Raw genomic sequence first — 19,925 nt, forward strand, 5'->3', positions numbered from 1 at the left:
GCCTCGAATACCAAGGTTTAAGTGAATTGAACTTGCATATACCCCTACTAACGAATTGCCAGACCGGTGTACTCATATATTATTTTTACTACGATAAAGAGCCAAGAGGCTATTTTTCCGGTGGCACAAGTTAAGGGGATAATAAATCCCTCATTATTTTAAAGCCGGATACGAAACTCTGAGATCGAAATCTAAGATCTAAGAGTTTTATGCCGAAGAACTATTGGCGAGTCCAAGCATAAGTCATCACCTGGGTAGTACAACACTAGGGCAACTCGTTGTAAAGGTGGAACAAGCTCCATCACTATCCTTAATATTTTCTCATTATGTAAAATGCAGCTCCTAGGAGATGTATTACTGTTTTACATTATGAGGAGAGGTCACTACCCAGACGGCTTTCAGCCTTTATTGAGGTCTCATCAGTGAGTAGGTAGACCTGGAATACCAAGGTTTATGTGAACCGAACTTATGTATACCTCTACTAACGAATTGCCAGACTGGTGTACCCATATATTATTATTACTATGATAAAGAGCCAAGAGGCTATTTTTCCGGTGGCGTAAATTAAGTTAAAGGGTTGTACTACCCAGGTGATGACTTATGCTTGGACTCGCCGATAGTTCTTCGGCATGAAACTCTTAGATCTTAGATTTCGATCTCTGAGTTTCGTATCTGGCTTTAAAATAACGAGGGATTTATTATCCTCTTAACTTAATTTACACTGCCAGAAAAATAGCCTCTTGGCTCTTTATCGAAGTAGTCCTTTTATTCCGTTTACATTTCTTCTTTAAGTATTCCTGGATTATTTGAGTTAACACTGATCATAAGTGAGTATAAGTCCTATGGTTATTATATAGTTCTGTTAGGTAGTCCTTCCATCTTTGTATCTTGTCTTATATATATTTATAATAACATTATTATTTTTATCTTTTAACTGTTGACTTATTATTTTCTTTTGGTTGTTAAGAAATTTTATTTTCTTTATCTAATTTTTCTACTTCTAAGCAAATATTATTGATTCATCTATTTTTCTTCTCTATATTTATTTTTTATCTATCTAATCTTTTAGATCTGCATTTTCATCATGATTATTTTTCTAGGGTCTTCTTTTATCCATTAGTTCTAGTATCTTTTCTGTTATCTGACACATATAACAAAAAATGTGGTATGTTTTTTTCTGCATTCAGTATATTTTTATATGTTTTATATGTCTGTATATTATATGCTTTTTTTTATATTGAGCCCATTTATTAGGGCCTTCTTTATTTTAAATATACTGTACTATATAATGCTAATACTATATTAAATATACTGCTGGCCTGGTTGGCTGAGTGGTTAGCATATCTGCTCTCCAACCAAACGCTGCAAGTTTGAATCCCACCGTGGCATGGATGTTTTGATTGTCTGTGAAAATATTAGTGGTGGTGGTGGGCAGTAGATGGCATTAGTGTAGATGATGATTGTAGTTAGTTGGTGAATGGAGAGACAGAGAGTTGTCGAGTAGGTGCCCTCCCTCGATGAGTCATTAGACTCCCTGGAGGTGTCATGTAATAATAATAAAAATAATTTGAAATAAAGTCTTGGTGTTACTGTTATTTAATTTAGCTGCATTTCACTTGCATGATATAAATCTGTTAGTTATCTTTAACTTTATATATATTGTAAAGCAATATTATAAAAGACTGAAAAAAAAAAAATAGAATTTGCAGTTCTGGTAAAAATGCTTGGTTAGAAGAAAAAGCAAAAATGTGTGAAGAAGCCAATAAAAAAGAATGATAGCAAGATTGTATATAAAATTATGAAAAAAAACAACAAAAGCACTCCAAATTAGACCACTGAAAAAGAAAGATAAAAACAGTATTGAAACTGGAACAATTCAAGAGAGATTAAAAAATTTGTAAAGAATATTACCAGATACTTTTATGGAGGGAAGAAGACTGGATAAAAATGAAGAAACAGAAAGAGAAAAATCACCATTCATAATAAAAGAAGAAATTTTGAATGCAATAAACCAAATGAACTTATCTAAGTCACCTGGTTATGATGAACTTCGTACTGAACTGTGGAAATATGGTGGCAAAGCAGTCATCAATTTCCTGCTTGAACTTTCTAACCAAATACTATATACTGGTAATTTCCAGATGAATGGAAGAGACAGGCATTATAATATCTCAAAAAGGCAGATAAACAAAGGTGTGAAAATTATAGACTCATAACATTGCTAAGTCATAGGTATAAAATCTTCACATGCATTATTTGAAATAGAATGCAGACTTCCATGAATAAGACAATAGAAGAAGATCAATAGGATTCAGACCTGGAAGGTCTACTATAGACCATATTTTTACAGTTAATAGCTTGGCTGAAAAGTACTAGTCATACAACTAAACTGTATATTGCAGATTTATTGACTTCAAACAAACAAGGGCAGGCGAGCCGCCTTGTTTGTTGTTATTGTTGTAATGTTCTGCTATGTGCCGCTGCTCTTCGATGGAAACCCAATAAATGGAGTTCTTTTTGTACAGAATTAGTGCTCACCATGGTGTTACTGGTGCTCTGGAACTTATCATGGATGGGCTGTGCTGTTTGTAGCTGGTTTTTACGTACCAGCCATTTTAACACCCTCCTGTCCCTGTTCAGTCATTTCTGCTGCTGCACTGGGTGTTTTCATCCACTAGTGATGCCAGAATGTTACCATTTGTTGATTCATTGCCAACCATTGATTTTGGATGCTCCACTTGAGTGGCAGTGGCATGTATGGACATGCCCCCAATGACACCTTTCTCGAAGTCACTGAGTTCACATCTTGTTACCATTGAATACCACCTGTATTCAATTGCTATGATGAAATACTGTTTCCTATTATCTGTACACCAGTTTTAATGTTATTAACAAACCTGGAATGTTAAATAACTTCCAATAACAGGGGTGTACAGCAGTAGTAGTCTCCATAATTTATCAAAATGAAAGCCACTTTGAAACTACATAGCACTAGTATGATTTAGTCAGTTACATTTTAGATGTTGGGTAAGATTATAGCACCTCTGAATTCTTGCTTGTTGGTAAGAACTTTGGGGGTATTTGAAAAAATTTTGTTAATCATATTCAGTCCTACTCCTTAAGGGAAAGGGTATGTTTGAGGTAACAAAGTTCTTTGTTCCATTTATCAGTAGTACCGGAGGTGTTGTTGCTATCACTTAATGTTTTTATCATGCCTGTCTTCTGTAAGCTGGTGTTAGGAGGCATACAAGAATCTCCCAGTAGTGGTGGACTTTCTGTACACCCAGACATTAAGCCTTTTTTCTTCAGATACTTCCAGGAAGATTTTAAGGAACGGTAATTAGAAGGGATAATGCTGGGTATAGAAACAATGGCATTTTTATACCTTATACTAATGCAAGGAGTATTCGGAATAAGGGAGAGGAATTGGTGGCACTGATAGCATCAGCCTGGCCAAAGATTATTGGAATCGCCGAGACATGGTTGACAGAAGAGGATATAATAACAGGAATGCAAGTAGCTGGGTACAGCATTCTTCGGCAGGATAGGAAGGGAAAGCGTGGTGGTGGAGTACTGCATATGATAAGTGACGACCTATGCCCTCTAAGAGTAGAGGCATTGGAAAGCTGTGACACTAATGATTTTGAAAGCATATGGTGTGAGGTGGAGGTGGGCAAGACAGGATACTTAGTGGGGGTGTTGCTGCAGACCAAGGAGCACAGAGGGTGGGGACCATGAGATGTTGAAATAGTTGAGCGTGGCAAGTGCAAGAAGAATGATTGTTATGGGAGATTTTAACTACAGCAGTATAAATTGGGGAGAGGAAGTTGCATGTAGCAGTAAGGGAATGGAATTTCTAGAATTCTTGAGGGACAAATGTCGTAGGCAACATGTAACAGAGGGAACAAGAGGTTCAAGAGTTTCGGATTTGGTTATAGCATCAGAAGAGTTGATAATAACTGAGATGACATCTCTCCCACCAGTTGGAGAGAGTGACCATATGGTTTTGACTTGGAAAATGAATAGACATGCAGGAGTATCAAAGAGATGTGAACGTATGTGGAGTTATAAAGCAGGCGATTATAATAGTCTAAGACTTCAACTTGGGACAGTTCCATGAAGGACGGAATTGGAGGGCCAGGATATCATTAGTACTTGGAAAATGGTGAAGGAATATTTGCTAGCACCAATAGTCAGCTGTATTCCACGAGTGAAGAAGTGGACACAATCGTGTGTAAAGTGGATGACAAACAATATCAAACAGGAACTGCAGTTGAAAAAAAGAGATTATCGAAGAGACATAAGGAGAGAGGTGGAGGACAGATACACAAAGAATATAAGACGCAGGTCAGGAGAGTAACCAGTATGGTGAGAAAGGTAAAAGTGGAATATGAGAAGAGATTGGCACTAAGATCCAAAGAAAATCCTAGGGAATTTTTTAGCTATGTGGCCAGTAGGAGGAGAAATGACTGTGGAAGAATAACATTGTGGGATAAAAATGGGAATAGAGTGACTGATGCAGAGGACATAGTGGAATTGTTCAATGAACACTTTATTGGAGTATTTCATCCTGGAGGAATCAATTTTAATGCTAGAGGGGTAGGGAAGGTTCGAGGTTTAGAGGTGCAGGAGGCAAGTGTGTTCCACATACTGAGTACTCTGGATGTTAGTAAAGCAGTGGGACTGGATGGTATTTCACCACGAGTTTTGAGAGAATATTCTAAGGAACTGACAGTGCCTTTGAGCTGTCTTTTCCTTGAAAGTGTGGCTGCGGGAAAAGTTCCCATGGAATGGAAGGAAGATAAGATAGTGCTATTGCATAAGGGTGGTAGCAGACTAGAAGTGTCTAATTATAGGCCAGTTTGTGTGACATCAGTAGTTAGTAAGATCTTGGAGAAAGTAGTGAGGGACTATATACAGCATTGGGCAGATGAGAGTAATGTTATCTGTGAGAGCCAACATGGATTTGTGAAGGTGAAGGGGTGCTCTTGTTTTAGCAATATGCTAGCCTTTTATGATAAAGTTACAAGAGCATTAGATGAGGGAAGGGCGTATACTGCCATTTTCTTAGACTTAGCAAAGGCATTTGATAGGGTGCCACATGATAAGCTGATATTCAAGTTGCAATACATGGTTCTGGATGTCAGATTGGTCAACTGGATTCAGGATTGGTTGTCCAATAAGTATCAGAGAGTTGTGTATGCTGGGGCAGTATCAAAGAGGCAGAAGGTTACAAGTGGTGTTCCACAGGGCTCATCCTGAGACCTATATTGTTTAACCTTTATATCAATGACATTGACCGTGGATTGCAAGGGGATATTCAGTTATTTGCAGATGATGCAAATCTGGGAAGGGTTATTTGTAATAATGCAGATGTGGTAGCCCTGCCAGAGGATTTGAATAAGCTAGATAGATGGGCAAATGAATGGGGTGTAAGTTTAATGCAGCAAAATGTAAAGTCTTGAGGTTTGGGACACATTGATGGGACGCTGCATACTCTATGGGAGGAATTAAACTGGAGGAAGTAGGGGAGAAAAGAGATCTGGGGTTGATGATTGATAGAGAACTGAAATTTAGGGGACATATTGCAAAGGTAGTGAAGTTAACACAGAAGATTGCTGCAATAATGAGAAGGATACTGATCTGCAGAGATAAAATAGTTATCATTCCGTTGTATAAGACTGATCAGACCACACTTAGACTATTGTTCTCGGATCCGGTCCCCAGGATTTGAAGGGAATAAATTAACTGTGGAAAGGGTACAAAGATGGTGTCAGGACTGTACAATGTTGGTTATGAGGATCGGCTGAGAGAGTGTGGACTGCAGAGTTTGGTGGATAGAAGAAGGAGAGGTGATATGATAGAGACTTTTAAACTATTGAGAGGTGGTTACAGGGTTGACACCTGGGAGTTCCTTCGCTTGGTTGAACAACAGGAAGGAGTCATGACAAGGGGCCATCCCTGGAAGTTATGAAAGGAAACTGTGAGAAAGTGGGTGAGGAGTGGTTTCTTTGCTTTGCATGGAGGGTGGTTGAACCATGGAATGCATTGCCTGATGGAGTGGTGAGATTGAGAACGGTCAATGCATTTAAGGAGTGGTATGATAGACTTTGTGTTTCTTAGGGGGGGGAACTCCCCTCGATGAGTCTTGATAGATTGTGTTTCCTACGACGGAACTCCCTGAATGAGTCTTGATAGACTTGTGTTTCTTAGAAAGGATGGAGTCAAAAGACTCCCACGATGAGTCTTTTGACTCCATGGAGGCCTGAATAATAATAATAATAATAATGTTCTGTAGGTTTCATTTTCAAGTGTGAATTCGATGGTAGAATATAAGCTGTTAAGGTAATTTTTGAAATCCTCTTAATTTTTCAGTTGTTCCTGACCAGAATGATGAGTATATTGTCAATATGGGTTGTAGGAAAATTCGGCGCAAACGTTTTTGCCGTAAACATATATGTCGTAAGACATTTTGCACTAATTTTTGTAAATAATCAGTGGATGATAAACGGTATTATAAAATCATTAAAAAGGCAAATCTTTATTAAGGTGAATGTCAGTGATACATAACATAATGAAATCATTTAAAAATTGTGCAAATTGAAAGAGATGCTGCGTAAATAATTAACTTTTTGCTGTGAATTGTCAATTCAACAAATCCATCAGTAACATTGCTCTTGGAAGTAATTCTAATGCTGTGAAGCATTTAATTTTTGTGTTGAATTCAACATCTGTTTGATAGCATAACTTCAAACCAATGGCAACAATTTTGCAATAAAGATTTTGTGCCATATGAAATTAACAACCTGTTATAGTTGTTGACGTAAATATTTTAGAAAATGCATTGATAGTTGCTTTCTCAAAGTCAACCATTAATGTTTCAGGATCTGATGATGAACGTAAGCCCTAAAGGCACTGAATTCTGATAAAGCTAATAAGTTAATTCTGAATTGCCAGGAAGCAAAGCAAAAAGCTGCAATGGAATCCTTAGGGGTCTCATGCCAGTCCCAAGCCTGGATAAAGGAGGAGGATCAGTCAGATGAGTGTTGATGCTCTGACCATAAAGAAAAAACACGATTGTTAACTAATGCCTATACAATCAACAGCTGACATGCCTGCTCGGACGTCGTCCAGATCAACAAGGTCCATGATACCAATCAAGCGATTCCATATGATACTTGTTACCTGATGGTGCTTCAATTCTTCAGTCAGTTTCCCAACGCTATCGAAATCTTTTTTTTTTTTTTTTCATATACAGTATCCTGCCCAGCGCTGTACAATTTTATCTTTGTTCTTCAATACTTTGCCTTTTTCGTCTTTAACGGTGGTCTGTTTTGGTTGCCACCTTCTAGTTTTATGCTCTCCATGGTACTGTTCTATATTATTGCATTGGGCTTCTAACCATTTCATCTTATCTGGCTGACTGCTTTTTTTCACCTCATTACACTTCTATATTGTTCCTCTATATGTTCTGATGTATCCCTTCTTATCTTCAACATTCTTTTCTCCTGTACTAAGTTCAGTGTTTCTTGTCTAATCCATTTCTTCTTGATCTCTTCTTCTGATACTGTTTCTTCTACTGCATCTTCTATTGCCTTCATTACCCCTTTTCACTCTTAAATTTGAATTTTTTTCTTTGTCCACACTTTAAAGTTTCTCCTCTAACATTGTTCTGTACCTTCTTCTATTTCTGCTTCACTTATTCTTGCTGTATCTCTTCGTTTCTGAAGATTGGATTTATATTTTCTTTTTAATTTCAACTTGATGTTTGCAATCACTAAACTATGATCCAAATCTATATCTGCTCCTTCAACACTGCTGTACTGATGTTATCCATCTTCTTTTAATCATAATCATATCAATCATGTTCTTGGTTTTCCCAACATTTGATCGCTATGTCAATTTTCTATACTCCTTTTGCTGGAATCTTTGTTATAAATCCTCAACTCGTGGTCCACAGCAAATTCTAACATTTTTTCACCTCCTTCGTTTCTTTCTCCAAAACCATATTTTCCCATGACTCTTTTCCAACCATCATTATATATTCCAACTTTGGCATTTCAATCTCCTTCAATAATTAGCACAGCTTGCTTTGGTATTGTTTCTGTTATCTCTGTCAGATCTTTGTAAAATAAGTCAATATCCTCATCTGTGCTCTCAGATGTGGGTGCATATATCAGGACTATTGATATATTAAATGGTTTTGCTTGAAATCTTGCTGCTATGATTCATTCATTGACCGTTTTTTTTCCTAACAGTGCCTTTCTGGCTTTTTTGTTAAGAAGAAAATCAAATCCTGCTTCATGCTGGGTGTCATGCCATGACTATATGACTTCGCATCTATTTATCTTTCCTGCTGATGTCCATCGCAACTCAGCCAGTCCTAGTATATCGTACCGATATCTCTTCATTTCCTCATGAAGTAATTCTAGTTTTCCTGACATCCAAGTGTCTGTACATTCCATGTTCCATATGAAATAAACAATTATAACAAGTTGTTTATTTCATATGGCACAAAATCTTTTTCACAAAATTGTTGCCATTGGTGTGAAGTTATGCTATCAAACAGATGCTGAATTCAACACAAAAATTAAATGCTTCACAGCATTAGCATTTCTTCCAATGAGCAATGTTACTGATGGATTTGTTGATTATTGATGATTCACAGCAAAAAGTTAATTATTTACACAGCATCTCTTTCAATTTGCACAATTTTTAAATGATTTTATAATGTTATGTATCACTGACATTCACCTTAATAAATATTTGCCTTTTTAATGATTTTATAATACACTTTATCATCCATTGATTATTTTCAAAAATTAATGCAAAATGTCTTATGATGAAAATGTTTTACAGCGAACTATGTTTGGCCGAGTGGTTAGCATATCCGTTCTCCAGTCCAAAGGCTGCGGGTTTGAATCCCGCCATGGGCATGGATGTTTGTGATTATCTGTGGAAATACCAGTGGTGGTCGGCGGTAGATGTTGTTGGTGTAGTTGTGGTCAGTTGGTGATTGAATGGTGGAGACAGAGTTGTAGAGCAGGTGCCCTCTCTCGATGAGTCCTTGGACTCCCTGGAAGTGTCAAATAATAATAAATAATAATAAATGTCTAAACTTGCTAGAATTGCTGATGGTTCTGATGTTAAATCTTTAACTCTTTTAGTACTCTGTACCTTTTCTTTTTTCTTTATTTTTCCCTTTTTTTATCTTTTATGATTTTTTTCTATTATTTTGCAATAAATACTCGCTGTTTAAACATTAAAATCTCAATAAATCTTTTTAGAGCACTCAAACAAGCACTGTTAAATGTTTTCACCTGCATTAACTAGGAGATTGTCTTTTTAATTTTAAATGTTAATGAAAGTTTTTCTCTCTTTTCTGCTTCCAACTTAACCTGTGCATATATGCATATGCAATAGCTTTTCACTATAGCAAACTTGTAGGGACTACAGGAAAAGTTTATTATGTTAGATAGTTTACTGTAATACATTTTTCGTACATTTTCCTTTTGATTAACATTATATCTATGAGGCTTTTGTCAAGACTTTCTAGCTAATCACTTTTTATTTTGAATGCATTTGATGTAATGGTGCTTACTACAATGAGAATGGACTATACACATCTTTTACGGTATTGTAATAAACATAAAAACTTTTTTTTTTCAGCAGAATGAAAATTGCCCTTATCGCCAGTTTTCTGTGTGTTGCCCAGAAGTTACTGCTGCTGAGTGTCATCCTGAGGAAGGAGTATATAGCACTGTTGATGAACAGACATGGCAGGAATTTATGAATGAAGATGGACAAATTGAAGAAGAATTCCAGCTAAAAAAGGTAGCTAAGAAAATATAATTCATGAAAAAAAAAAAAGGCACATTCCATTAGGACATAAAAGATTATACACCCAGTCCAATGAAAATATTATGACAACTCTCCTAATAGTTCACAGATCTCCTTTTTGATGCCAGTACTGCCACTACATTGCATGATGCAAACTCTATAAAAACTTTGAACATTACACTGTATATAGGATTGATTCCTATAAACCTATGAGTGTTTGGAGGATTCAAACACAGATCTCGATCCATATAATCCAAACATTGTGTGATTAAAATCTGTTAAATTCAGTGGTCATTCTAACACCTGAAAGCACTGTTTAGAGTGATTCATAATGTGACAAGGAACATTATCTTGCTGGCACCGGTATGGTCCAGCAAGAACAATTGTACGCTACCGGTATTATTAGTGTGGGTGATTTTTCTTGCCTCAACTAAGTTACGAAATCGTTATTATTAGACCTAGTAACCTGCAGAGAGAAAGAAAAAAAAAATGGCTGCGCATTGTCATTCCATGATTTTAATTTAGATTTCAGTCGTTTCGTTAAGTGTGTTATATGTATTCCTTCGATTACATAAATGATTTGTGGATGTTTAGTGCGGATGGAAGAAGGGTGTGTGCGAAGTGTGACCTGAACGAGGAACTGATGAATGCAAATATGAAATTGATGACAGAAAGTGTTAGTACCGATTGTGTCGCGAGTGCACGTTTGAAAGAGAAGGATGGAAATAGACAGAATGAATCAGATCGAGAGGGGGAGTGATGTGGAAGAGCAGGAGAGTAAGACAGGAGAGATTGAAGAAGTGGAAATGAATGGGGAAGTGAGTGGTATGAGTATAGAAAATGAGAGAATGGGTGTGCAAGAGGAGCAGGGAAACGGGGAGGCTCAGGGTGGACAGGGTTACACAGCATGAGAAAGGTGGATGCTCCAAGAGGAGGTGAGAGCATGTGTAGGCAGGAAAGGAATGGGATAATCAGGGATCAAGAGAAAACAGTTGGAATTGAAAAGGGTTCTGAAATGAAGAAGCAGAATGGGAAATGGCCCCAGTCCAGCATGGAGAGATCACATCGAGTGGGTGGTATCAGTGGAACTAGCTGTAGATCCAGAAATGAGCTGTTGTGTTTGTATACAAATGCTAGAAGTATAAGAAACAAGACAGATGAAATGGTTGCACTAATTGCGTCTGTGCACCCAAAGATTGTCGAAATAAGTGAGACATGGTTAGATGAGGACGACGTCCTGACAGGAATAGAGATGGAAAGGTATGATGTGTTTTGTGAGGATAGAAGGGGTAAAAAGAGAGGAGGAGTGCTATTGATGATAGAGCAAGAGTTATGTCCATACAAGGTAGAGATGCAAGTGGGAAATAGGGCCAGTGGTTTTGAGGCAGTATGGTGCGAGATAGAGGTGAATAGAATCAAATACTTGGTGGGATGTTGTTATAGACCTGGTGATGTGGATGGTGGTGATAGTGAAATGTATAGTCAAATAAGCCAAGCAAATAAGAAAAGGGTGATCATTATGGGTGATTTTAATTATGGCAATATAGACTGGAATGAAGAGATAGCAACTGCAAGTAAAGAAAATGAGTTTCTTGAGTTTTTGAGGGATAACTACCTCAGACAGTATTTAACAGAAGGCACATGAGGATTAAGGGTCTTGGATTTGGTCATCTCATCGGAGGATGTAATTATAAATGAGGTGTCAAATCATCCATCAATTGGTGAAAGTGACCATGAGGTGATTACCTGGGTGGTTGCCAGCAGTGCAAGGACCCCTGTGAAAAAAAGGTATATGTGGAACTACAAGGGGGGTGATTATGAAGAGCTCAGGAGATAGCTTGCAGGTGTAGCATGGAATGAGGAGTTAGCTGGAAAAGAGATCAATGCAGCTTGGGAGATTTTTAAAAATTATTTAGTAGATGCAATGTCTAAATGTATACCATGGGTGAGGAGGTTAAATAGGGTAGGTGTGAGATGGATGAATAAAGAGATTAAGCATGCGATACAGAGAAAAAGGGCATTGTGGAGGCAGCATAAGAGAAGTGGAAGTAACCAATTTCATGAGGTCTACAAAGATCAGGCAAGGAGGGTGACTTGGTTGGTGAGAGTAGCTAAAGAGAGGTATGAACAACAGTTAGCTAATGAGGCTAAAAAGAATCCTAGGGAGTTCTTTCGATATGTAGCTAGCAAAAGAATGATTATGGAAGGATGACATTGATTGGAGGAAATGGTATAAAGACAGCTGTTGCAGAATGTGTGGTGGAGATATTTAATGAGCAGTTCATAAAGATCTTTCAATCTTGTGAATGTGACTTCATGGAGAGATAGAGAGCAGTTGATGATGGGGAGGAGAGACTGACTGTAAGTGAGCAAGAGGTGTTTGGGGAGTTGAGTAAACTAGATATAAATAAGGCTGTGGGACTTGATAATATATCACCACGTATTCTGAAGGAATGTGCCAGAGAGTTGACACCTGCCTTGACATATTTTTTTAATATGAGTCTCGCACTTGGTCAAGTTCCTAAAGAGTGGAAGAAGGGCAAGATTGTGCCACTTCATAAAGGAGGTGATCGAACTCTAGCATCAAACTATAGGCCTATCTCTGTGTCAGGTGTTGTGGTTAAGTTGTTGGAGAAGCTTGTGAGAACTAGGATCCAGAGTTGGGCTGACAACAATGGTATTATCTTTGATGGACAGCATGGATTTGCTAAAGGGAGGTCATGTTTTTGTAATCTACTTACTTATTACAATAAAGTGACTGCTTCCTTGGACAGAGGAGAAGGATACACAGTAATATACTTGGATTTCGCAAAAGCTTTTGATAGAGTACCTCATGATAAGTTGACAGTCAAACTAGAGCAGATGGGGTTGGATATTAGATTAGTGCATTGGATTGGAGACTGGCTATCTGATAGGTATCAACAAGTTGTGTATGGGGTGCGATATCCAGGAAAAGGAAAGTCACTAGTGGAGTGCCTCAGGGGTCTGTTTTAGGGCCATTACTAATTTAACAGTTGTTTGCAGATGATGCAAACCATAAAGAGTAGTGAAGATGTTGTGGCCTTGCAAGAAGACTTGAATAAATTGACTGGTTGGGCAAGCAAATGGGGATGTGAGTTCAATGTTGCAAAATGTAAGGTTTTAAAATTTGAAAACCAAAGATGGGATGCAGAATTTATGCTTGGTGAGAATATATTGTTGGAGGTAGAGGAAATAAGAGATCTGGGTGTGATAGTGGATAAGGATCTAAAATTTAGGTGACACATCGCCAAAATTGTGAAGACAACACAAAGTCTTCTGGGAATGATGCGGAGGACACTGACGTGTAGAAGTAGGGAGATTCTTGTTCCATTGTATAAGGCTTTGATTAGGCCACACATGGACTATTGTTCCCAGATTCGGTCACCGGGTTTTCAGAAGGATGAAGAGATGTTGGAAAGGGTCCAAAGGCGACTGACTAAGGTAGTTTCTGACCTCTGAAATGTTGAGTATGAGGAGAGATTGAGAAGATGTAATTTGCAGAGTCTGGTGGAGAGCAGGATGAGGAGAGATATGATAGAGACCTACAAGTTGGTAAGGAGTTGTTATAAGATCAATGGTGGAGAAGTTCTACAGAGAATAGTGGGAGATCAGGGGAGAACCAGAGGTCATTCCTGGAAACTGTATAAAGAGTGGAGTGAGAGGCAGGTTTTTTTCGTGCAGAGTTGTGAATGATTGGAATGCCTTGCCTGAGAGTGTGGTGTCTGCAAGGAGTTTGAGTGTGTTTAAGACACGGTATGATGAGATGTGTGTGTGATAAAAGGACCTCCCAGATGAGTCTTTGACTCCATGATGTCTTGTTTAATAATAATAATAATAATAATAATTAATATTAGCAGAAGAATTGAAGTCAGAAAGAATAGAAGTACAGGAGGACAGGATGTAGAGAGAGAGAGAGAGATTTGGGGCTATATAATGTGGGATAGAGCCTCCATAGCTCAGTTGGTATAGAAAGCCCTTTGCTTGGAAAGACCCAGATTTGAATCCTGTCCATGATGTGAGGAACCTTTATCAGGTGTTTTCAATCAAATGGTGAGTTAGCCAGTCTCCTACAGAGGTGGAGGGCTTTTCCTCCAGGAAAATCTGTTTTTTTTTTTTTTCCATCCTTCAAAACAGGCAATCCAGTCTTGTTAACACAGATGTACTGGCATATATACTTGCCCTTAAGAGATGTAGCCGATGAGTGGCATGCCAGCTGTATCAATTCTCCATAATCCCTAATTAGGAGACTTCACCCAATTTTAGGGGATGGATTGTTTGAAGAAGTAGTGTGAAATATTGCCAACAGGATGAAATATTTAGTTGATAATAGAGAATGTAGACAGAAGGCATTGGCAAAACACAATGAATATAGTTTGTAAGGAAATACCATGAGTAGACATATTACTTACTATTATAATAACGGAATTAACTCACGTAAATTATTCTTTATTCATAGAATTTTTGCCTGAGTATCACAGGCATCATCAGTAGTTAAGTATCCAAGTAGCTACGGTTAAATTTCCTAAATTTATTTAAAAAAAAAAAAAAATTTTTTTTTTTTTAATATACATATATAAATATATATATGTGTATACAATTACAAGTTAATAAAGATTTGCTGATTTATAGAGTACTATCTCCCACAAGGGGGAAACACGTAGACCATCGGCTCTGCTTAGGTTAGGAGAGTGAAGTAACGTTTCACATGTTTCTTTGTAAAGCCGTTCCATTAGGAACTGACTTTTGTGGATGACTTTTGTCTTGTTCCACTGAACTCTATGTCTGGTATTGATGGCATGCTCTGCAAGTCCAGACTGTTCAGGTTCAAGGTACTGAATGTACGACTTGTGTTCTTCTAACCGGATCAGAGCAGATCTTCCTGTTTGTCTGAAATATGATAACCCACATGGGGAGGGAATCTGGTTGACACCTGGATAGCTGAGATGTGGGAGCTTGTCCTTTGGAGACATGAGGAATGTGGAGATTTTTCCGACAGGTCGAAAGGCCACACATATATTTAGTGGTTTTAATACTTTAGCTATGCGTTTGCTAACACCTTGTACATAGGGGATAGGTATACTCGTAGGTTCTTCTGTATTTGAAGAGGATGCTGGAGCATGACTACTTAAAGCTCTTTTTATGAAGGAATTCTTATAACCATTGGATATGAAGGAGGAATTAATATATTGTAATTCTTTTTGTAATAGTTCTTCTGAAGAACAAAAGGAGTGGGTTCTATGAACTAGTGTTTTTATGGTACCTGCCTTTTGACTGAGATGGTGATGTGATTCAGCATGGATGTACTGGTCTGTATTTTAATCTTCATCCCGTATCGTCTGGGTGTAATTATGTCAAAGATACTTTGTTCGAAGTGCTCCATGAAGTAGTTGGCAATAGCAGGAGATATTGGACTACCCATTGCTGTTCCTTCGATTTGTTGGTATAACTGGATATCCTGTATGACTCTCCTTCCTATAGACTGTGAATTGTAAGTTACCTTCTGGTTGGCGAAGAATTAAGAGGTCTAGAAAGGCTAACTGCTTATTTACTTCTACTTCTAGGGTGAACTGGATCCTTGGATGAAGTGCATTTATTTTTGAGAGAAACTATTGTAATTCTTCCGTAATGCTCTTCCATATGACAAAAATGTCGTCCACACATCTGAACCAACGGTTAGGTCAGGGTATAATATTGTGAAAGATATGTTGTTCGAAGTGCTCCATGAAGTAGTTGGCAATAGCAGGAGATATTGCACTACCCATTCCTGTTCCTTCAGTTTGTTGGTATAACTGGTTTTTGAAGGAAAAATAACTGGACTTTATTACAAATTCAAATAATTTGACTGTCTAGAGGAAATTCTTGGTGTAGTAATTCAATGCTGTCTGCCAACGATTCATAAATAGCGAAACAACATCTAGACTAATCATAATCTCTGAATCGTTTAGATGCAGATCAGAAATTTTATTTCTGAAATCTTATATATGTAGAATTTCTTATATACGTAGCAGTTCTTTTAGTTGAAGAAGCGAGTAAATTTGACAGAAATTTTGATATTTTGTAAGTGGGACAACCTATACGGTCTACAACAGGTCTTATGGCTTATGTACTTTTGGAAGACCATATAATCTCAGTGGGCACTCGAAGGAGGTCTTTAGTGTTTTCTTTTTATCTTCATTCCATATCTATATTTTTTCTATAAGAGCATTAAGCCTATTTTATTTGACTACCGGTAGGAGCTGAAGTAAGTGGCCTATAAGTCAAATATTCACGGAGTAACAGTGACATTTTTCTCTCATATTCTCTTCTGTCTTGAATGACTACAGCCTTCCCTTTGTCAGCTTTTGTAATAATTAGGTTCTTGTTATTTTTTAGCGATTTCAGTGCTTTTTGTTCAGCGTACGATAGGTTTGGCCAAGGAGGCTTGTGCTAAAAAGAATTTTTGCACTCAAATCTTGTCCTGTTGGCTGTTTTTTTTGGGGTAAGGATCGAATACCTCTGTCTATGCTATGGAAAAAATCTATTATGGTTACCTTATTCGGAGAAATGGCAAAATTATGACCTTTTGACAGAACAAATTGTTCGCTGTCTGTTAGCAGGTGGCTGGACACATTAATCACTACTCTATCTGTATCACTGACAATATTGCTGGATTTAGGGTGGTTCACCAGTGAATAAGACTTGCATTTTAATCTATCATGGTAAACATTAAAAACCTTTTGGTGTGACGTCGATGAAATGCGTAAAATCGTGTTAACATTTTCAGTCTCTAATACTGGTTATATAGCATTCTTGATATCTGCTATTTCTTTGTTCAAAGGGACAAGAGATTTCTTTGCTTCTTGTAGCTGATAATTTAACAGTGACCTACTGGCCTTTAAATAAATCCGATGGGCTCTTTGAGACTTAAAAACTTTTTTAGTTTACAGCAAGTAGGAATAACCTGAGCCAACTTACAGCACTTTAGGAATATTATTCTGTTAATGCAATTCGCCTTCTTAACTAATACTTGCCGTATCTGGTGCATCATTTGGAAGTAGACTCTCCATGAAGTCTCGATATAAGTTTCAGTAAGGAAATATCGTGAGTAGACATATTACTTACTATTATAATAACGGAATTAACTCACGTAAATTATTCTTTATTCGTAGAATTTTCGCCTGAGCATCACAGGCATCATCAGCAGGTACAAAGGCTAATTAAACAATAACTGTTATATTCACAAAGCGTCACCTAAGTAGTATCTAAGGTTAAATTTTCTAAATTAATTTACTTTTTTTTTTTTTATTATACAGGGTGTTCGGGATAAATTTGACATATTTATAATTAATTATATTTTTCCGTAAGTTACATGTATTAACACACACTTCTCTTCATTTAAAAGTTTGGACCCTTCTTCATTCATATACAAGATGTCAGAAAGGATGGATAGCTGGAACCCACCTGAATCATGGAAGAGAATAACTTGTATCATGATGATTCGTGCCCGCCATCAAAATAAGGATATTACGACTGCTGCCCAATGCTCCCTGAATACAGTAAAAACAATCAGGCATGAACTAGAGACTTGCAATGGTGACTACGAGGATGTAGCAAGAAGAAAGATCCCTAGCAGACGATCTGATTGCGTTCGTACAGCAGAATTCCTCGCAAATCTGCAGGAACAGGTGTTGAAGAACCCTGGCATTGGAATTCGGGCTTTGTTCGTGGAGTTGCTAACTGTAGTCAAGCCCTGGATAACAAGGGTAGCCAATGGTAGGCCGTATGTATGGCAGCAGGATTCGGCCCCTTGCCACACCTCTGGGAAAAGTCAAAAATGGTTGTCTGAAAATTTCTACGACTTCACCAGTCCAAATGTTTGGCCTCCAAACTCCCCAGACCTTAACCCCATGGATTATTTTGTATGGGGCGCAGTTGAAAAAGACACCAATCGCACTTCCAGTAATACAAAAGCCCAGTTAATGGATAAAATTAAAACAGTTTTTGCGGCCCTTCCCAGGGAGACTGTAGCATCAGCTTGTTCGAGGTTCCGAAGCAGAATTGAAGCTGTGATCGATGCTAATGGTGGTTATTTTGAGTAAATCTTGTTGATAGTATTGTAATTAACTCTGCCTGTAATGTTTTTTTGTCAATTCATTAAATTTAATAGATACAAAGAAGATTTTCTTTTTCCTTACGAAACTGTCAAATTTATCCCGAACACCCTGTATATAAATATATATGTGTCTTTAAATTACAAGTTAGGAAAGATTTGCTGATTTATAGAGTACTATCTCCCACAAGGAGGAAAGACATAGAACCATCGGATCTGTTTGGGTTAGGGGAGTGAAGTAACGTTTCACATCCTTTCTTTTAGGGTTACACGGTGATCAGCATTCATTTTAAAAATTTTATGGAATTTACAACCGTGTTAAAAAAACTTTTTTATTATCCCGACGTTTCAATCTTCACATCAAGATCATCATCTGGAGCGTACATAAGTATATAGAACAAGCTGAGTTACATCATAAACTGTAAGCTAGAGGAACAATGATTTGATCACATGTTATTCTACGGGTGTGACCTCTGGTGAATAAAAAAATAAATAAATAAAAAAAAAATAATAATAAAAAAATAAATAAAATAAAAAAAATTTTTTTACATCAAGCTAAATTCTATTTTTACAATGAAATAAACATTCTTTTAGATGGTTTTCTTTCAGAAACAATTGGTGTCCTATTTTTAGTATTACAATTTCTATTTTTGATTTACAATACTGGATTTTCTACAGTCCTGTTAATAGTCCTGTTGTTCTTGGTGAAGAAGGTCGAATATATGCCTTCCATATGTTTGGGATTTTTAAGCCATCATTGTTCAGATTGGGGTGGTTGCTGATAATTTCGCAGGCTTCCTTGAATTTTCATTCATACCATGTTCTAGTGTGATGTAGACAGCTGGTGGTTTTCCAGTCAATTCTGTGTAGGGTATTCAGGGCATGATCAGAAAGGCCAGCTTCACCATAATTATTATATTTAATGTGTCGTTTATGTTCATTTTGTCTAATAGGAATAGTGCATCCTGTTTCTCCTATATATGGTATGTTGCAAGTACAGTAAATTCGGTATACTCCAGGGTGAGCTAGTGGAGGGAGTGGGTCTTTGGATGAGTTGAGTAAGTTTTTTAATTTTGCAGGAGGTTTAAAGGTGGCTTTGAGGTTGTACTTTTGTAGTACTCTGTTTGTTTTGTCTGATATTCCTTTAATGTAGGGAATGGTTATAGTTTTACTGTAGTCTGGTTTGTCCTTGTTTTTTATTGTGGTTTTGTAGAGAATTTCGTTTATAGTATTTTGGCTGTATCCGTTTTTTTGTAGGTTATTACTGATAATTTTAAACTTGTCTTTCAGTGCCTGTTCACTGGAACAAATCGGCTGAGCTCTGTTTTTTAGCGTGTTGATGACACCTAGTTTTTGTGTTGGGTGGTGGTAGGAGTTTATGTGTATATATTGTCCCGTATGTGTTGGTTTTCGGTAAACAGTGAAGGAAAGATTGCCCAAGGGAAGACGTGTGACAAGTGTATCTAGAAACGGAAGTGTGTTGTGTTTTTCAGTTTCAATTGTGAACTGTTTGTGTTGTTTGTTTAGGTGGCTAAGGAATGTGTGTAATGTCTGGCGGCCATGGGACCAGATCGTGAAAACATCGTCAACGTATCTAAGCCAGACTTTGGGTTTTAGAGGGGAGGAATCTAGAGCAAGTTGCTCAAAATGTTCTATGTAAAAGATAGCAATAGGGGGGGATAATGGCAAGCCATGGCTGTGCCTTCTTTTTGTAAGTAGAAGCCGTTTTGTCATACTAAATAACCCGACCGTAATACATGCGCAAAAAGCGCCGTGATATCTGGAAGGAATTTGTTTTGTTGGAAAAGGATTGTGTCATTGATTGGAACATTAGTAAAGAGGGCAGAGACGTCAAAACTGACTAATAAATCCTCTTTTTCTAATGTAATGTCTTTGATGATGTTTATGAAGTGTTGTGTGTTTTTGATATAGAAGGGGTGACCTACCAACTCCTTGAGTGTTGCTGCTAAATTTT

General features: G+C 37.4%; 1 protein-coding gene across 1 annotated transcript in view; it reads left to right on the plus strand.

The window, feature by feature from the left end:
* TBC1D16 (TBC1 domain family member 16) overlaps positions 1–19,925 on the plus strand; it is a 419,175-nt gene that overhangs the window by 297,481 nt on the left and 101,769 nt on the right. Inside the window, exon 10 of the mRNA XM_090408622.1 lies at positions 9,673–9,834. Coding sequence (XP_090264748.1) covers positions 9,673–9,834 — 162 coding nt within the window. The remainder of the gene's footprint in view (positions 1–9,672; positions 9,835–19,925) is intronic.

Source organism: Typopeltis vanoorti, chromosome 18 (assembly GCF_054136105.1).
Source record: "Typopeltis vanoorti isolate ZY-2024b chromosome 18, IOZ_Tvanoo_1.0, whole genome shotgun sequence".
Classification (NCBI taxonomy): domain Eukaryota; kingdom Metazoa; phylum Arthropoda; class Arachnida; order Uropygi; family Thelyphonidae; genus Typopeltis; species Typopeltis vanoorti.